General features: G+C 43.0%; 1 protein-coding gene across 1 annotated transcript in view; it reads left to right on the top strand.

The window, feature by feature from the left end:
* ELP1 (elongator acetyltransferase complex subunit 1) overlaps positions 1 to 12,633 on the top strand; it is a 30,760-nt gene that overhangs the window by 12,821 nt on the left and 5,306 nt on the right. The window contains exons 15-30 of the mRNA XM_063422265.1: positions 298 to 401; positions 1,162 to 1,215; positions 1,312 to 1,417; positions 2,106 to 2,221; positions 2,956 to 3,029; positions 3,624 to 3,702; positions 3,965 to 4,044; positions 4,878 to 5,018; positions 6,155 to 6,240; positions 7,309 to 7,457; positions 8,306 to 8,429; positions 8,859 to 8,956; positions 10,118 to 10,319; positions 11,273 to 11,334; positions 11,866 to 11,928; positions 12,045 to 12,105. Of these exons, the coding sequence (XP_063278335.1) occupies positions 298 to 401; positions 1,162 to 1,215; positions 1,312 to 1,417; positions 2,106 to 2,221; positions 2,956 to 3,029; positions 3,624 to 3,702; positions 3,965 to 4,044; positions 4,878 to 5,018; positions 6,155 to 6,240; positions 7,309 to 7,457; positions 8,306 to 8,429; positions 8,859 to 8,956; positions 10,118 to 10,319; positions 11,273 to 11,334; positions 11,866 to 11,928; positions 12,045 to 12,105 (1,599 nt within the window). The remainder of the gene's footprint in view (positions 1 to 297; positions 402 to 1,161; positions 1,216 to 1,311; positions 1,418 to 2,105; positions 2,222 to 2,955; positions 3,030 to 3,623; positions 3,703 to 3,964; positions 4,045 to 4,877; positions 5,019 to 6,154; positions 6,241 to 7,308; positions 7,458 to 8,305; positions 8,430 to 8,858; positions 8,957 to 10,117; positions 10,320 to 11,272; positions 11,335 to 11,865; positions 11,929 to 12,044; positions 12,106 to 12,633) is intronic.

Genomic DNA, 12,633 nt, shown 5'->3' with positions numbered 1-12,633 from the left:
TATATATATATACGTGCATATGTTAACAGGAGTGTGCACACACACAAAATTCAGTGCTGACTGACTGCCACATCCACAGATCTTCTCTCTCATTCTGCAGTGGAATAAAGGGACTACTGAGCCCCTGGTAGTTACCACCTTCTTGTCTGCTGTGTCGTGGACGTCTGTGCCAGCATTCCTCCCCACTGTCAGCGCAGCTTATTCCCAGTTCTGGTCTTCTTAAGATACGTGTCATGTGGTTTTAATGTCTGAATTTTTGATTGACTGGAAAACAATTAGATCTTCTTTGCTTCTTAGAGGCTTCTACTCCACTCCTTGAGCCCTGGCGGAGTAGCAGTTGCTCTGCTGTTCACTTCCCCTACCGTTGTGTGCAGACTTCCATCACGAGGATCAATGGTGAAGTAAGTGAGATTGACTGCAAGCAGATTAAATTCCCCACTCAGTTGTTCTCCATGCCAAAAGTACACCATGGTCTTCTGCCCAGGGCCCAGTGATACTTGTTCATGATGTTCTTCGTAGGGCCCTTCTCTTGCCTTCTAGAGCATTTCTGGTGGATTGCAGTTAACACTCAACCACCCCGTTCTGTGAATACAATGAATAATTTCATTAGAGAGTGAGAAAATTCAGATTGGAAATTTCTAGAAGTTACTACCACACTCTTTATGAAAGAACCGTTTTGCTTTGTTTTATTTGAACATAACCTATTAGTGAATATGGCTGCACTGAGTTACTGCATATCTCCTGCTACTGGTTTTTCCTGTTGGAGATAGTTTCTTGATAGTTACAACAGCTTGAGAAATGACTAGCTGTTTTGCTGGTATTTCAGGGGTTTCCTTCCTTCACTATTTTTCCTCTGGTATCCTAGACCAAGTGCTGCTGAATAGAAAAGCCTAGACTTCTAGCATGGGTTCTGCTTCCATTTTGTGACTGGGCAGTTACAGGGTAGACCAAGCTGGCTTTTCAGCCAGCAGGGTTTAAAAATGTTCAAGTTTAAGTCTTCCTGGAAGAGAGGTTGGATGACTTGCTGTCTGGCTTCTCTAAGTAATTCACAAGGTAGTTGTTACCTAATTGTAAGGTACTTCAATCCAGTGCTTGTCAGTGTTGTGAAAGACTGGAGGTTGTGATGCTGATAGCTCAAAGTTGTCATTATTTTAATTACAGGAGGTGATCCTGGGCCTGACCGATCGATGTCGGTTTTTTGTTAATGATATTGAGGTACAAAGCTTTTGCCCCTTGTTTCATCCCCATTTCCTCTGCCAAAGGCAACTTCTGTATTCTGGTCTAAACTGTGATGAACTTCATATTTTACAGGTTGCTTCTAACATCACATCATTCGCAACATACAATGAGTTTCTGTTGGTGACAACCAGCTCTCACACCTGTCAGTGCTTCTGCTTGAAAAACTTATCAGTGAAGGGTAAATATCAGCACTGGCTGCCTGCTGCTGCTGACTCATAGCATTTGTCTTGGAAACACAAGATCTCTCCGTTATTTCACATCCAAACCTGTTGTATTTGGGTTCCTCAAAGGAAGCGTTTAAGAGATGAAAGTAAGAGAGCGGCTTTCAGAAATCCACCCTGAGCAAGTACCTCAGGGAACTGAGGAATATGTATCACGTGCTTTTCACAGGGAAGAGAATTTGTGCTGTAGTTGACCCTTACACTGTTTCCAACAGTTTAGCCCTGCATTCTCCCCCTTCCCTCCATGTCCAAAAGAAGAAATCTGTGTGCTGTTTTTGAGGGTGTGCGGTAGAGAGGGGATCACTGTAGAAAGAGTTTCTGGTGGTGTCTGGCTGTGAGAAGTGTGATGATATTGGTAAAGACAGGACAACAACCTACTGGTACTTTTCACCCTTCAGTGCTACTCTTACGTGGTCTGTTGAGCTTTATCATCCTGTTGTGCAGAGGCACACCTCTGCTTTGTGTACAGGTACAGCAGAGATTAGCACTCAGCAAGTTCTCATCCTGTCAGGAATAGCTGAAGATGGCTGCCGTACTGGTGGCTTGGCTTGTCCAGTACAACCTTGCCTGGCTCCTACCACATAGGAGTCATTAGTGGGGCCCTGTGCTGCATGTGCCCTTTGTGCTGATAAATGTTGTCTTCAGCCCTCCAGGCTGGTTTGAGCAGTGCTGCTGCACCCAACAGTGAGACCCTGCGCAAGGTGGAGCGAGGTTCGCGCATCGTCACCGTTGTTCCCCAGGACACAAAGGTGGTGCTGCAGGTCAGTGCTCTGCCCGTGTCCGCTGACGTGTGTTATCAGGGTGTGCAGGGGCCTGTCACAGTGGGCACCTGGCCAGCCTGCAAACAGCGTGTGCAGTGCTACAAAGCTGGTGCCCTACAGTGCTGCAGCACAGCACCTCACAAATCTCCACCTGCCCAGCTGGATGCAGAGGGATTTTGAGCATGCCTTTGGGGTTAGGTTCAGTATACAGGCAGATTGGTGTGGGCAGAGCTGGGAAGGACTGTTCAAGTTCCTAATGGCTGAGGTAGTGTAGTGCTACATATTGTGGCCTCTCACCATGAATCTCAAGACTCACTTCCTAGTACTTAGTATCAGCCCTCCATTAGCTTTGGTGCTTAGTTTTTTGCTGAGCTCACTCTTCAGAACCACCAAAGACTCACAGAATGGAGAAGGATGTAATTTGAGAGGCACTTTTGGAGACGTGGAGCCCAACATCCTCCTCAGAGCAGGGCTGACATGAAAACTTGATCAGATTGCTCGGGGTCATGCCTGATTGGGTAGAGTCCAGCCTTCTGAGGAAAGAATGTTTCTGAACTGAGAGAATGTTCAGATATTTTTCCACAGCTGTTGAAATTGCATGTCCTCTGAAGCGAGCAAACAGGCCCATGCTCTTGCAAGTAGCAGACAGGTCTAAGAAATTGGCCAGTTCTCACCTCTCCTATAATGTAGGCAGAGTACTACAAGTAAATAATTGTGTGGATCTTGTGTTACAGATGCCAAGAGGAAATCTGGAGACCATTCACCACCGTGCTCTCGTTCTTGCCCAGATTAGAAAGTGGCTAGACAGGTAAATGCCACTGGTGTATTCTTGTTTTCCCTCCCCCAGTCTGAGCTGCTAGAGGCTGACTGACCTGGAAAAGAGAGGGAGGCTAAACTCAGAGGATTTGACCTTGTTAGAGGAAACAAAACTGTATCTAGGGGGACCACCTAGAAGTCTAGCTGTCAGCTGTCCCAGGTACTTCTCACTTCACCACTGAAGGGCATATTACAAGTGCTGAAATTGCATGGGTGGGAGAAATCTTCATATGCTGCATTCTCTAGACATCTCACTCCAGAATTAAGCTGGCTGTTTTCCATTTTTTACTGAATTAATTTACATTGAAATTTTCTGAAAGGCAAATTGATCGAAAGTGTAACACTCTCTTGTAATGGAGATAAAAATAGGCTAAGTTCTGTATTGCTTCAACCTTGCAAGATATTTTCCCACTGCAAGGGTCAGCAATGAACAGTAGTGACCTTGCACATTTTTCTGGAAGGCTGTCTGCACAGCTTATTGTGTAGGCTGTTCTCCTCCCAGTGGTTCTGTGCTTAGCTCTAGTCAGTTGTCTTTATTTGCATCTTGTCCACTATGTAAACTGTCCCACTTGACTCATTCCTCCAGGCTTATGTTCAGGGAAGCTTTTCAGTGTATGAGGAAGCTGCGAATCAACCTCAATCTTCTCTACGACCACAATCCCAAGGCAAGTCTGCCCAGTTCTCTTGAGCTGTTTGCCATACTAACCTACCGTGAAATCCACTGAACAGTGTGCTCAAGTGTCGGTGGTGCTGCCATTTCTGCTCTCAGCAGTGGTGGCTGTTCTGCACTGCAACATCATCATACAGACAGATTTAGCATCTCCTTCATCCTGTACTTTCAGACAAGGTCTCTGAATTTATTCGTGTACTTGATGTACGTGTTCTTAGTGTTCAGAATAACAGTGCTAATACTCTTGTTAATTTCAGGTATTTCTGGAAAACACAGAAACCTTTATCAGGCAAATAGATTCTGTGAACTATATCAACTTGTTTTTCACAGAACTGAAGTAAGTATAAGTCTGCGAATGGAAGCACACATGTAATTAGTGGTGGTACATTAGTGTGTTAAAATACTGGCAACTCTTCAGCGTGGGTGCAAAGAATCAGAAATCTGTCATGTTGAGTCATAAAGGCTTGAGTAGGCTCAGTAGTTTCAGGGATAGTGTGTCTTGTTGGGAATAAAGTTTGCAGGCAGCCATTAGATTTTTGCAGCAAGTAATTAGTATATGATCTGAGTGCTCTGACTTCTCTGCTGGTTTGCTGTAGAGCAGTAAATGAGAACAGAGAAAGTTTTGTTCCCTCAAAAAGAGGAGCAGTGTGGAAGTGTGTATCTAGTCTGTGGCCAAGATACTTGCTTGGATCCTCAAACAAGTCCCCTGGCTTCTTTATTAAGGGGTCAGTGATGAGGCTTTATGGTGATGGTAGTTTCTAGACTTCTCAAGCTTGCTATAGTCAATAATTGTGTAGGAACTGGCACTATCACTTGGGTGTTTGGTTTGATTTTCAGTTTTAACCTGACCAGAAATAGCTAATGGCTTATTTTTCTGAATTGTTCAGTAGATAAATCCACAGTGGATTTAGTAGAAGACAGCTGTGTCTTGTAAATCTTGCCTTCTGGTATTTTTGTGCTGCTGAAGTAGTTGTTTGATTAGTTTTAGGGTTTTTTTTTAATGCCTCTCTTCTCTGACAATCAGTTTGGACTGACAGATTTGTGGAGAGCTTCCTGTTAATGTGGCACTTAATGAGTAGTTATTTCCTGCATGCATTTGAATTCCTTAACCTTATTGTCTTTGTTATGTGGTGAAGAGTGCTCTTACTCACATTACCTGTTTTTGTCTAGAGAAGAGGATTTCACGAAGAGCATGTACCCATCTCTGAATGGCAGCAGTAACAGCCAGCCACACCAGCATCCTGATCAGAAAAAAGTAAACCTCATATGTGACGTGATGAGAGTTGCCATGGAACACATTGACCCTCAAAAGTGAGCACTTTCTTACTGTAGGTGAAGGAACCGTTAGAGAGATTTCTAGTAAGTCATTGGCAGAAAGCAAAGCTGTCCTTGACATAAGTTATTTGACCCTAGGTTCTCTGAGGTGAGCTTGTGCTCCACAAAATTAACTATACCATGCCTTTCTTCTGCTGAGGATCCTACCCTGGAAACATCTAATATTTCCACAGATAGTATACCAACATTTTACTACCAGAATTAAAATAAAAGATGCAGGATGCCTATAAAGGTTTAGGTGATACATTCAATTTAGGACCCGACTGTGTGGGAATGGAGACGTGAGCAAGGCTTTCATCTTAATAAGTTGCTGACTGTTTGAAGCACCAACTCGCCCTTTGGAAAGATATCAGCTGTTCCATTTGACACTGGATTACTTTGTAAATGATCAGCTCCATGTTCCTGATTGATTACCTTTTTGGTAACCATCCTCCTTGGATGAATCGATACCAGACAAAGATAAAAGCTGGGAAAATAGGATGATAACAGTGCCCGCTGAAATGGTGCTAAACTATTGGCAGGTTAGTGTTAAAGAGTTGAGAGAGGAGTGACAGGTGGTGGGTAGTGCTGAGCCCTGAGAATTTACACACTTCCCAGCAAACTTTTTCAGAAAATAAAAGCATCTGCTTGGCTGGGAAAGCTCTTTTGAAATAGTAAATGTGAAATGTATGAAAGTATAAAACACTCGAGAAAGCCTTCCTTTTATAAAAAAGGCTATTTTTGTGTCAGACTTCATTTGGAAAACTGTGTCCAGCTATGTAAGAGCTGGTATGTCCTCTTCATCATGCTGGCTGGCATGTAAGGAAGCTCATTCTACTCAAAATATTCAAAATTCAAAAATTTTCATTCTACTCAAAATACTCAGAAATTCTACTCAAAATCCAGCTTTTTCACATGTTTGGGAAGATACGCTGAGTAGAAGAACCTTTCTGGTATATTCTGTTCTTTTCCCATGTTTGCTGTCTTCCTCTAGGAGGATCAAAGTGCCTAACAGTTGCATTGTTATTTTTTTACCTAGATGTAAACCAGAACTTGCACAAACTGTGCTAAAAGAGGAATAAGTTATGTTTCTCCCTTCTCACTTTTTCATTCACTACTTCTCTTTTCTTCAGATACTGCCTATCGATACTGACAGCACATGTGAAGAAAAGTCCTCCAGAACTAGAAATTGCTCTCCAGAAGGTTCACGATCTTCGAGGTTTTGTATCAGGAATTCAAAAGTTTTGAAAATGAGTGGTTTGCAGGAACTTTGTGTTAAGGAAACTTCACTGTCCAATCAAAACTGTTAAGGAGGAAACTTCCCCATTGGACCATCCAGGAACCACACTGGGAGTCACGTTTGCACCACCTGAGCTGAGACCAACCCCCACAGCTACGCGCCCCACACTCACAGTCAAACCAGGATTCCTTACCAGTTCAACCTCAGGTTTCCCATAGCTGAGTCTCAGACATCCTGATCCTTTAAATAATTTAGTCTCAGTGCAATAACTAAGTAACAAAATAGCAGCTTCAGCTGGTGCCTCTGAGGAGGGACCCTGAATAAAGAAACCCCTGGGCCTGTGAGAACTTTTGTACCTTCATAGTCTATCGCTGCAAAAATCTGGAGGTCCTCAGCTCTGCTGTATCTTTGTCTCACAGGTCTCTGTCCCCTTTATGCAGGTTATGCAGGTTCACACTGGAGCTCTCACCACCTAGACCTCAACCTGCAGCTCCCAGTGCAGCTGCGCCTTGAGATACTGCACTAAATTGTTCCTCTACACTTTGATCATTAGCATGGTTAATCAAGAAAATTATTTTAACGTGACTGTTTATGCAGCAAGCCAAAAACCAGAAATGTACTTGAAACCATCTGTGTGTTTAGTTACAGCAGTATATCACCTAAGGTAGGCTGCTGTACATGCCCTCAGTTCACCCTTTTACCTAGGTTTGCTGGCAGATACTCCGGAGTTGGTCCTGTTTTCATTTTCCAGTTGGAACTGTAGTTCTCCCTGCATGGAAGTTCCTAATCTGGATTCTGGTATCTCAGACCAGCAAACTTTGCCTTTTTTCTGTGCTGATGTGTCGAGCTCATCACGGTTGCACATTCAGGGCTGTGCTTGGGAAGGTCCTTGAAGTTGCCCAGTAAAGGCAAAATAACCTCTGCAAGACAGAACAAGCTGTCAGTCTGATGGTCCCTCTCTGATGTCAAGGTTTGCTTGATGATGCATCCTTTCCTCACAGCAGGGTTCCACTGCTGGTGGTGTAACAGGTCTTTATCTTGTTGCAGAAAGCATTACACCAGAAGTCCAAGCTGTGAGTGCAGAAGAAGCACTAAAGTACCTGCTTTTCCTTGTGGATGTCAATGAATTGTATGATTATTCCTTGGGGACGTATGACTTTGATTTAGTCGTCATGGTGGCAGAAAAGTCTCAAAAGGTCTTGGCTTATAGTTCCAGCGAAGGAACTTATTTTTCTACTTTCTCAAAGGTTCTTTGTAATCTGCAGATCAGCCTGCATATTTTCTTAGTAATGGCTCTCTAACCAGGCAGGATTCCAGTTGCTCAGAAGCCCTATGTGTGCTAGGGATGATGCTGGGAAAGTGTCGTGTCTCTGCATCCTTTGGTACTTCTTGAGCACAGCTTTAGAAATTTATTTGTGTTCAAGATGAAACCGTGCTCTTCCAGAGCAGCAGGGCAAAGTAGCTCTGGGGAAGGGAGAAATCGGTAGCTGAAGTTTTGTGCCTGCATATTTTCCATTCTCAGTTCTGTACTCCTGAATCTTGCTTATTTAGTGGTTCCCATGATAATAGCATGTGTCATCATGTGAGTTCAATGTGAAATCTGAACTGAAATGCCCATCTGCATCTTCAGAGTTTCCTATTGTTACAGCAAATTCTGCTGCTTATCAGTTAGAACGCCTTATTTGTATTAACATGTTTTATAACCTTTGGTGTGGAGATGTTGATCAACTTTATGGCTGCAAATTTATACATAATCATAGATAATAGAAAACAACTTTTGATACGACACATGGGCTTGAATTTTAAATATTACCAGCCTTCAGATACTGCTGAAGTCCATGTGGGAGCCTGGTAATTCAAGTTAGTAATTTCTGGCAAGAATATATGCACAAATTGATTCTTTAGGATGGCTTACATTTGGGGAAAAAAAGAGCCTTTTTTAGTGTATTATATTTTCAAATATAGGACTATCTGTTGATGAAGATGGGGACAAATAAAAATTCTAGCAGATTAGCTCAGCTGCAGTTTTCCTTGTTCTTTGCAGGACCCAAAAGAGTACTTGCCCTTCTTAAATACCCTCCGGAAAATGGAAACAAATTATCAGCGATATACAATAGACAGACACTTGAAGAGATACACAAAAGCTCTTGGCCACCTCAGCAAATGTGGTAGGTGTCCTGAGGAGAATTTCTGCAGTGTAACATTTCCATTTTGGAGAGTCTTTTGCGGGGAAATAGCTAAAGAAAGAAAACGATTGCACAAGATCATCTTCCTGTCTGGTAATGCATGGTGAACATCTTCTGCTTGCTTTTGGTACTATAGCTTGGTGCGGGAAGAAAAAAATGTTTACTCCTCTGTGGTCATGAAGCATATGAAGGCTTGTGTTCAAGTGAATTGTTAATATCAATTAACAATTAATTAATATCTCTGGCAAAACCTCAAGGAAGTGAACGCCTTGATTTTACAGTAGTAGAGGGGGTGCTCTTCCACCCAGGTACCTGTAGTTTCTTCCTTCATGTTTTGAACCCAGACTGTCTGGGAGCCAGAGGCCATGTACTTTCTCTTTTATTTTTACAAAAAGTAAATTATTTTTTTAGGTCCTGAACACTTCTCTGAATTCCTGAACTTGGTGAAGGATCAGAATCTGTATTCTGAGGCTTTGAAGCTGTACCCCTCTAGCACTCAGGAGTACAAGGTGCGTAAGCTTGTGACAGTGCAGTGTCAAAGCTTTATATTCCCATACGTATGTGTTTGGATCTCCTCAGCACTTTGCATGAGGGCAGGAATGAAGCTACAGCTGCTTGTGTTCAAGTTCTGTAGGTCATTGCTATTCCAGTGTTGTCTGAGACCCTCTTCTGAGATAACAGCTGGAATGACTCTCAGCACTTATCCTGTGGGATGTGGTCATCGATGGTTGTTATTCCTTTGATCCTGTGACTCAGAGAGCACCTGGAAGTCCTGCTTCTTCTGCTGCACTATCTTGCTGAATAACTCCCATAACCTCAGGAAGACTTCTCCCTGTTTTGACCTCTTTGTGGCTTGCAGATTGTGTGAGACAATTCATTACCTTAAACTATTCTGAAAAGTGCTGGAGAACTTGGACACTTTTAGATGTGCTGTTTTCTAGTACACAGTGTTCCTTATTGGTTTCAGTGTTACTGAGGAATTTTAGCTTGTTCAAGGCTGAGATAAAAATGTAAGTGCATTTAATATCTAATGTAGTTGCTGTAAATACACAACACACAAGCCTTTGTACAAGAAGGAGTTGAGTGAGACGGGAAGTAGAGAAAATCGGTCTATTTGCAACAGTGAAAGCAGAAAGCAGTCTTTACTCATGATGGAGGTCTGTTTCTGAATGACTCATTGGGAGTGTTTTATTATTCCCCTTGGGTCCTTCCAGTCAAATCCACCTGCTCCTTTTTTGTAGAGATAGTGAGCTTTGAGTAGCCTGTACCTATAGAGTTACAGGGCTTGTGTGTTCTCTTGTGCCAGTGTTTGTTTCCTAAATTAGGTTGGTTCAGAGAGACATTCTAACAAAAACTGCTCATGTGGGTGGAGAGGAAAGGTCTAGTTTCCTGCAGTATCTGCTTAACTCAGCATTTGGGTTGGAGAGTTAGGTGCCTCCCTGTGTCACTTAATGTAGCTCTGTGAAGTGTCTCCATGTGCTGATCATCAGCCTGTGGTTTGATATGGTTTGAAATGGGATAGAAATGTCACACCTGGAAACTCCTTGTAGAAGCTCGGTAAGAGGCTTTTGTTGATGGGCCCTTAATTTTTACTAATGAAGGACTGCTACTGACCTCACTAATATTTTCTTTCTTCTTTTTTTTTTTTTTTTTTTGTCGCTTTCTTTCAGGATATCAGTGATGCATATGGGGAGTACTTGATTCAAAAGCAGCTGTATGAACAGGCTGCATTGATATTTGCTCGTGCTGGCATCTTTGCAAAAGCACTTGATGCTTTTCAGAGCAGTGGCAGCTGGCAGCAAGCCCTGTGCATGGCATCACAGCTTGGTTTCACAAAGGATAAGCTGTCCAGCCTGGCACGGAGCATGGCAGGTAGGCCTTGAAGAGATGGAAATATGCAGAGCAGAAGTGGCTCCTGTTATTTATGGTTCACTTCAATTTTTCCTAAAATTCAATGAAAACCTCAGTATTCAGCAGCACTTTCCTTAAATGAGAACAAAAGATCGCATGTTTACCCAAGGGTTTGTGCATTTGCACAAGACCTTTGTTTCTCAAAGGAACCAAAAGCCATTGAAGCTGGTAGGCAACCCAGGAGCTGCCAAGCAAAATGTGGCCATGGCTGCCCAGTGCTGACTGCTTCTTGCATTGTTCCTTTGCAGCTGTTTGCCAGACTGTTCTTCCAAATTGTCTTGTTAGTTAACCTCGAGGAATGGACATGCACTGAAGTGTCTGACGTTACTGAGGTCTCTAGACATTAACTGGTGCATGTGTTGTGCCTATTCACCGACCTTGAAGGCTGTTGGATAATTTGGAGCTGCGTCTTGTTTTTCCCTTTGAAGCCAGCTAGCAGTTAGGACCAGCTGGTACATAAAGCTGTGAGTTGTTCTAAGGAGAAGCAGATAGCTGGTCTCAGAATTGTGCTCACTAGCACATGTCAGACATGAGGTGTGTTGTGGATGTGGGGTATATTTCAGCAAGAGAAATTTCACCTATTTCAGCAAGAGAATGGAGCATTGTCCTGAATTCAGCCTTACTCAGAGGTGGAGTTTATGAAGAGCCACTAAACAAAGAGGGAGTATGGCTTCTGGGAGTCTAGTCTTCTGGAGCTGGATACTCCAGTATTTGCTTTTTTAGTCACTCAATGTGATTTAAATCCTTCATGCCTTTGATGCTTTTTTTATGGTGTTACAGCTGTAATTTAGCAATTGAATACATGTGTGAGCAGATAGAAAGTGTCTCAGTGAGTGGGATTTTCCTCTACTTTGTAGTTTTCTGGCACAAAATCCGTCTGTTTTTAAAAAGCTGAAACTCACTTTTTCTTGTAGGAAAACTAGTTGAACAGAGAAAGTATGCAGAGGCAGCCATACTCCTGGAGCAGTACACTCAGGTAGTGTAATCACCCTCCTGCCTGTGTCCCAGTAATGCCCAGTATCTGTCACTCAGATACATCATCCATGTTTTCTCTGTTGTCCTGCACCACATGTGACTCCATGCATGCTGACAGCAGAACAGTCTGTGCCATGGGCCCCCTTGGGGAGGGCAGAGCGGGTCTGCCTGATGCAGTGAGCAGGGTGAAGATAAATGCTGTGTCCCTGAGTTTTTCCACTGAAGTCACCCATGCTTTGGTATGAAAAGGTTTTGTCTCAGAGAGCTGAGACATGAGGGCTGGAATAAGGAAGACAGAGTTCCAGAAGGTTTTCCCTTAGTGTGGGAGAGGTAACACAGTTTTGCTGAGTTGGTTTGTGGTTTTTGTTTGCTTGTTTGGTTTTTTATGTCAACACCTCAAATTAGCTGGCATAGTAGTGTTTTCCTCTCTTGACTGGGGTACTGCTGCCTAGAAATACCCATCTGAACACCTTCTACCTGAACATGTATTACTAACAGCAACAGCAGCAGCCCATGGTTTCTTTCCCTCTAGGACTATGAAGAGGCCGTTCTCCTGCTCTTAGAAGGGGTTCTTTGGGAAGAAGCTTTGAGACTGGTAAGACATTTCAAACCACAAGAACAGAAGTGGAAATACATCTTCAGAGTGCAAAAACAGGGATGTGATCTGAGTAAGATCCTTAAATGATACCTTCTCTTCTTTCCCTGATCTAGATTCACAAGTATGGTAGACTGGATATCTTGGAGACCAACTTCAAACCTGCTATTTTGGAAGGTGAGTCTGTGCAAGAATCTGAGGCTAAAGAAGATCTTTGCTGGGTACATGGGAAGTCACAGCATTCTAGTACTGGAAGGTGTATGGAAGGATACTTTACTTCTGTCTAATTGATGCTGATCATTTAGCTGCACTTGGCTCTCCTCAGAGCATCTTGAAGCCCTGCAAGTGTCATGGATCTTTTTTGCTTAGTCAGGCTCCTTTGGAGCTTTTCCAGACCTCACAGTCAAAAGCTGCAAAGGGATCTGTGTCTGCACGTCCATGAACAAGCAGGACAGTCCTTGTTCCAGAGCATATGTGGCAGCAGAGCTATAGACCAGGAAAATGGCTAGCTGTCCTGTAAGCTTTGATAAGTAGTTTTTGGAAATAAAAAATTACTTGATAGTTTTGTTCTCCCTTCCATATAGAAAGAATGTTTTGCTACTATTCCTTGTTCTTCATGTTCATGCTTTATGAGTTGTGGGATTTTTTTCTGAGCCTGTTGAAGGACTGTGCTTGTGTACAAAATGCTTTTCTGTTTCTCTTGCA

Source organism: Prinia subflava, chromosome Z (genome assembly GCF_021018805.1).
Source record: "Prinia subflava isolate CZ2003 ecotype Zambia chromosome Z, Cam_Psub_1.2, whole genome shotgun sequence".
Taxonomy (NCBI): Eukaryota; Metazoa; Chordata; class Aves; order Passeriformes; family Cisticolidae; genus Prinia; species Prinia subflava.
Note: the sequence above shows the minus strand (reverse complement) of the source record. Positions and strands in the feature narration are given on the sequence as shown.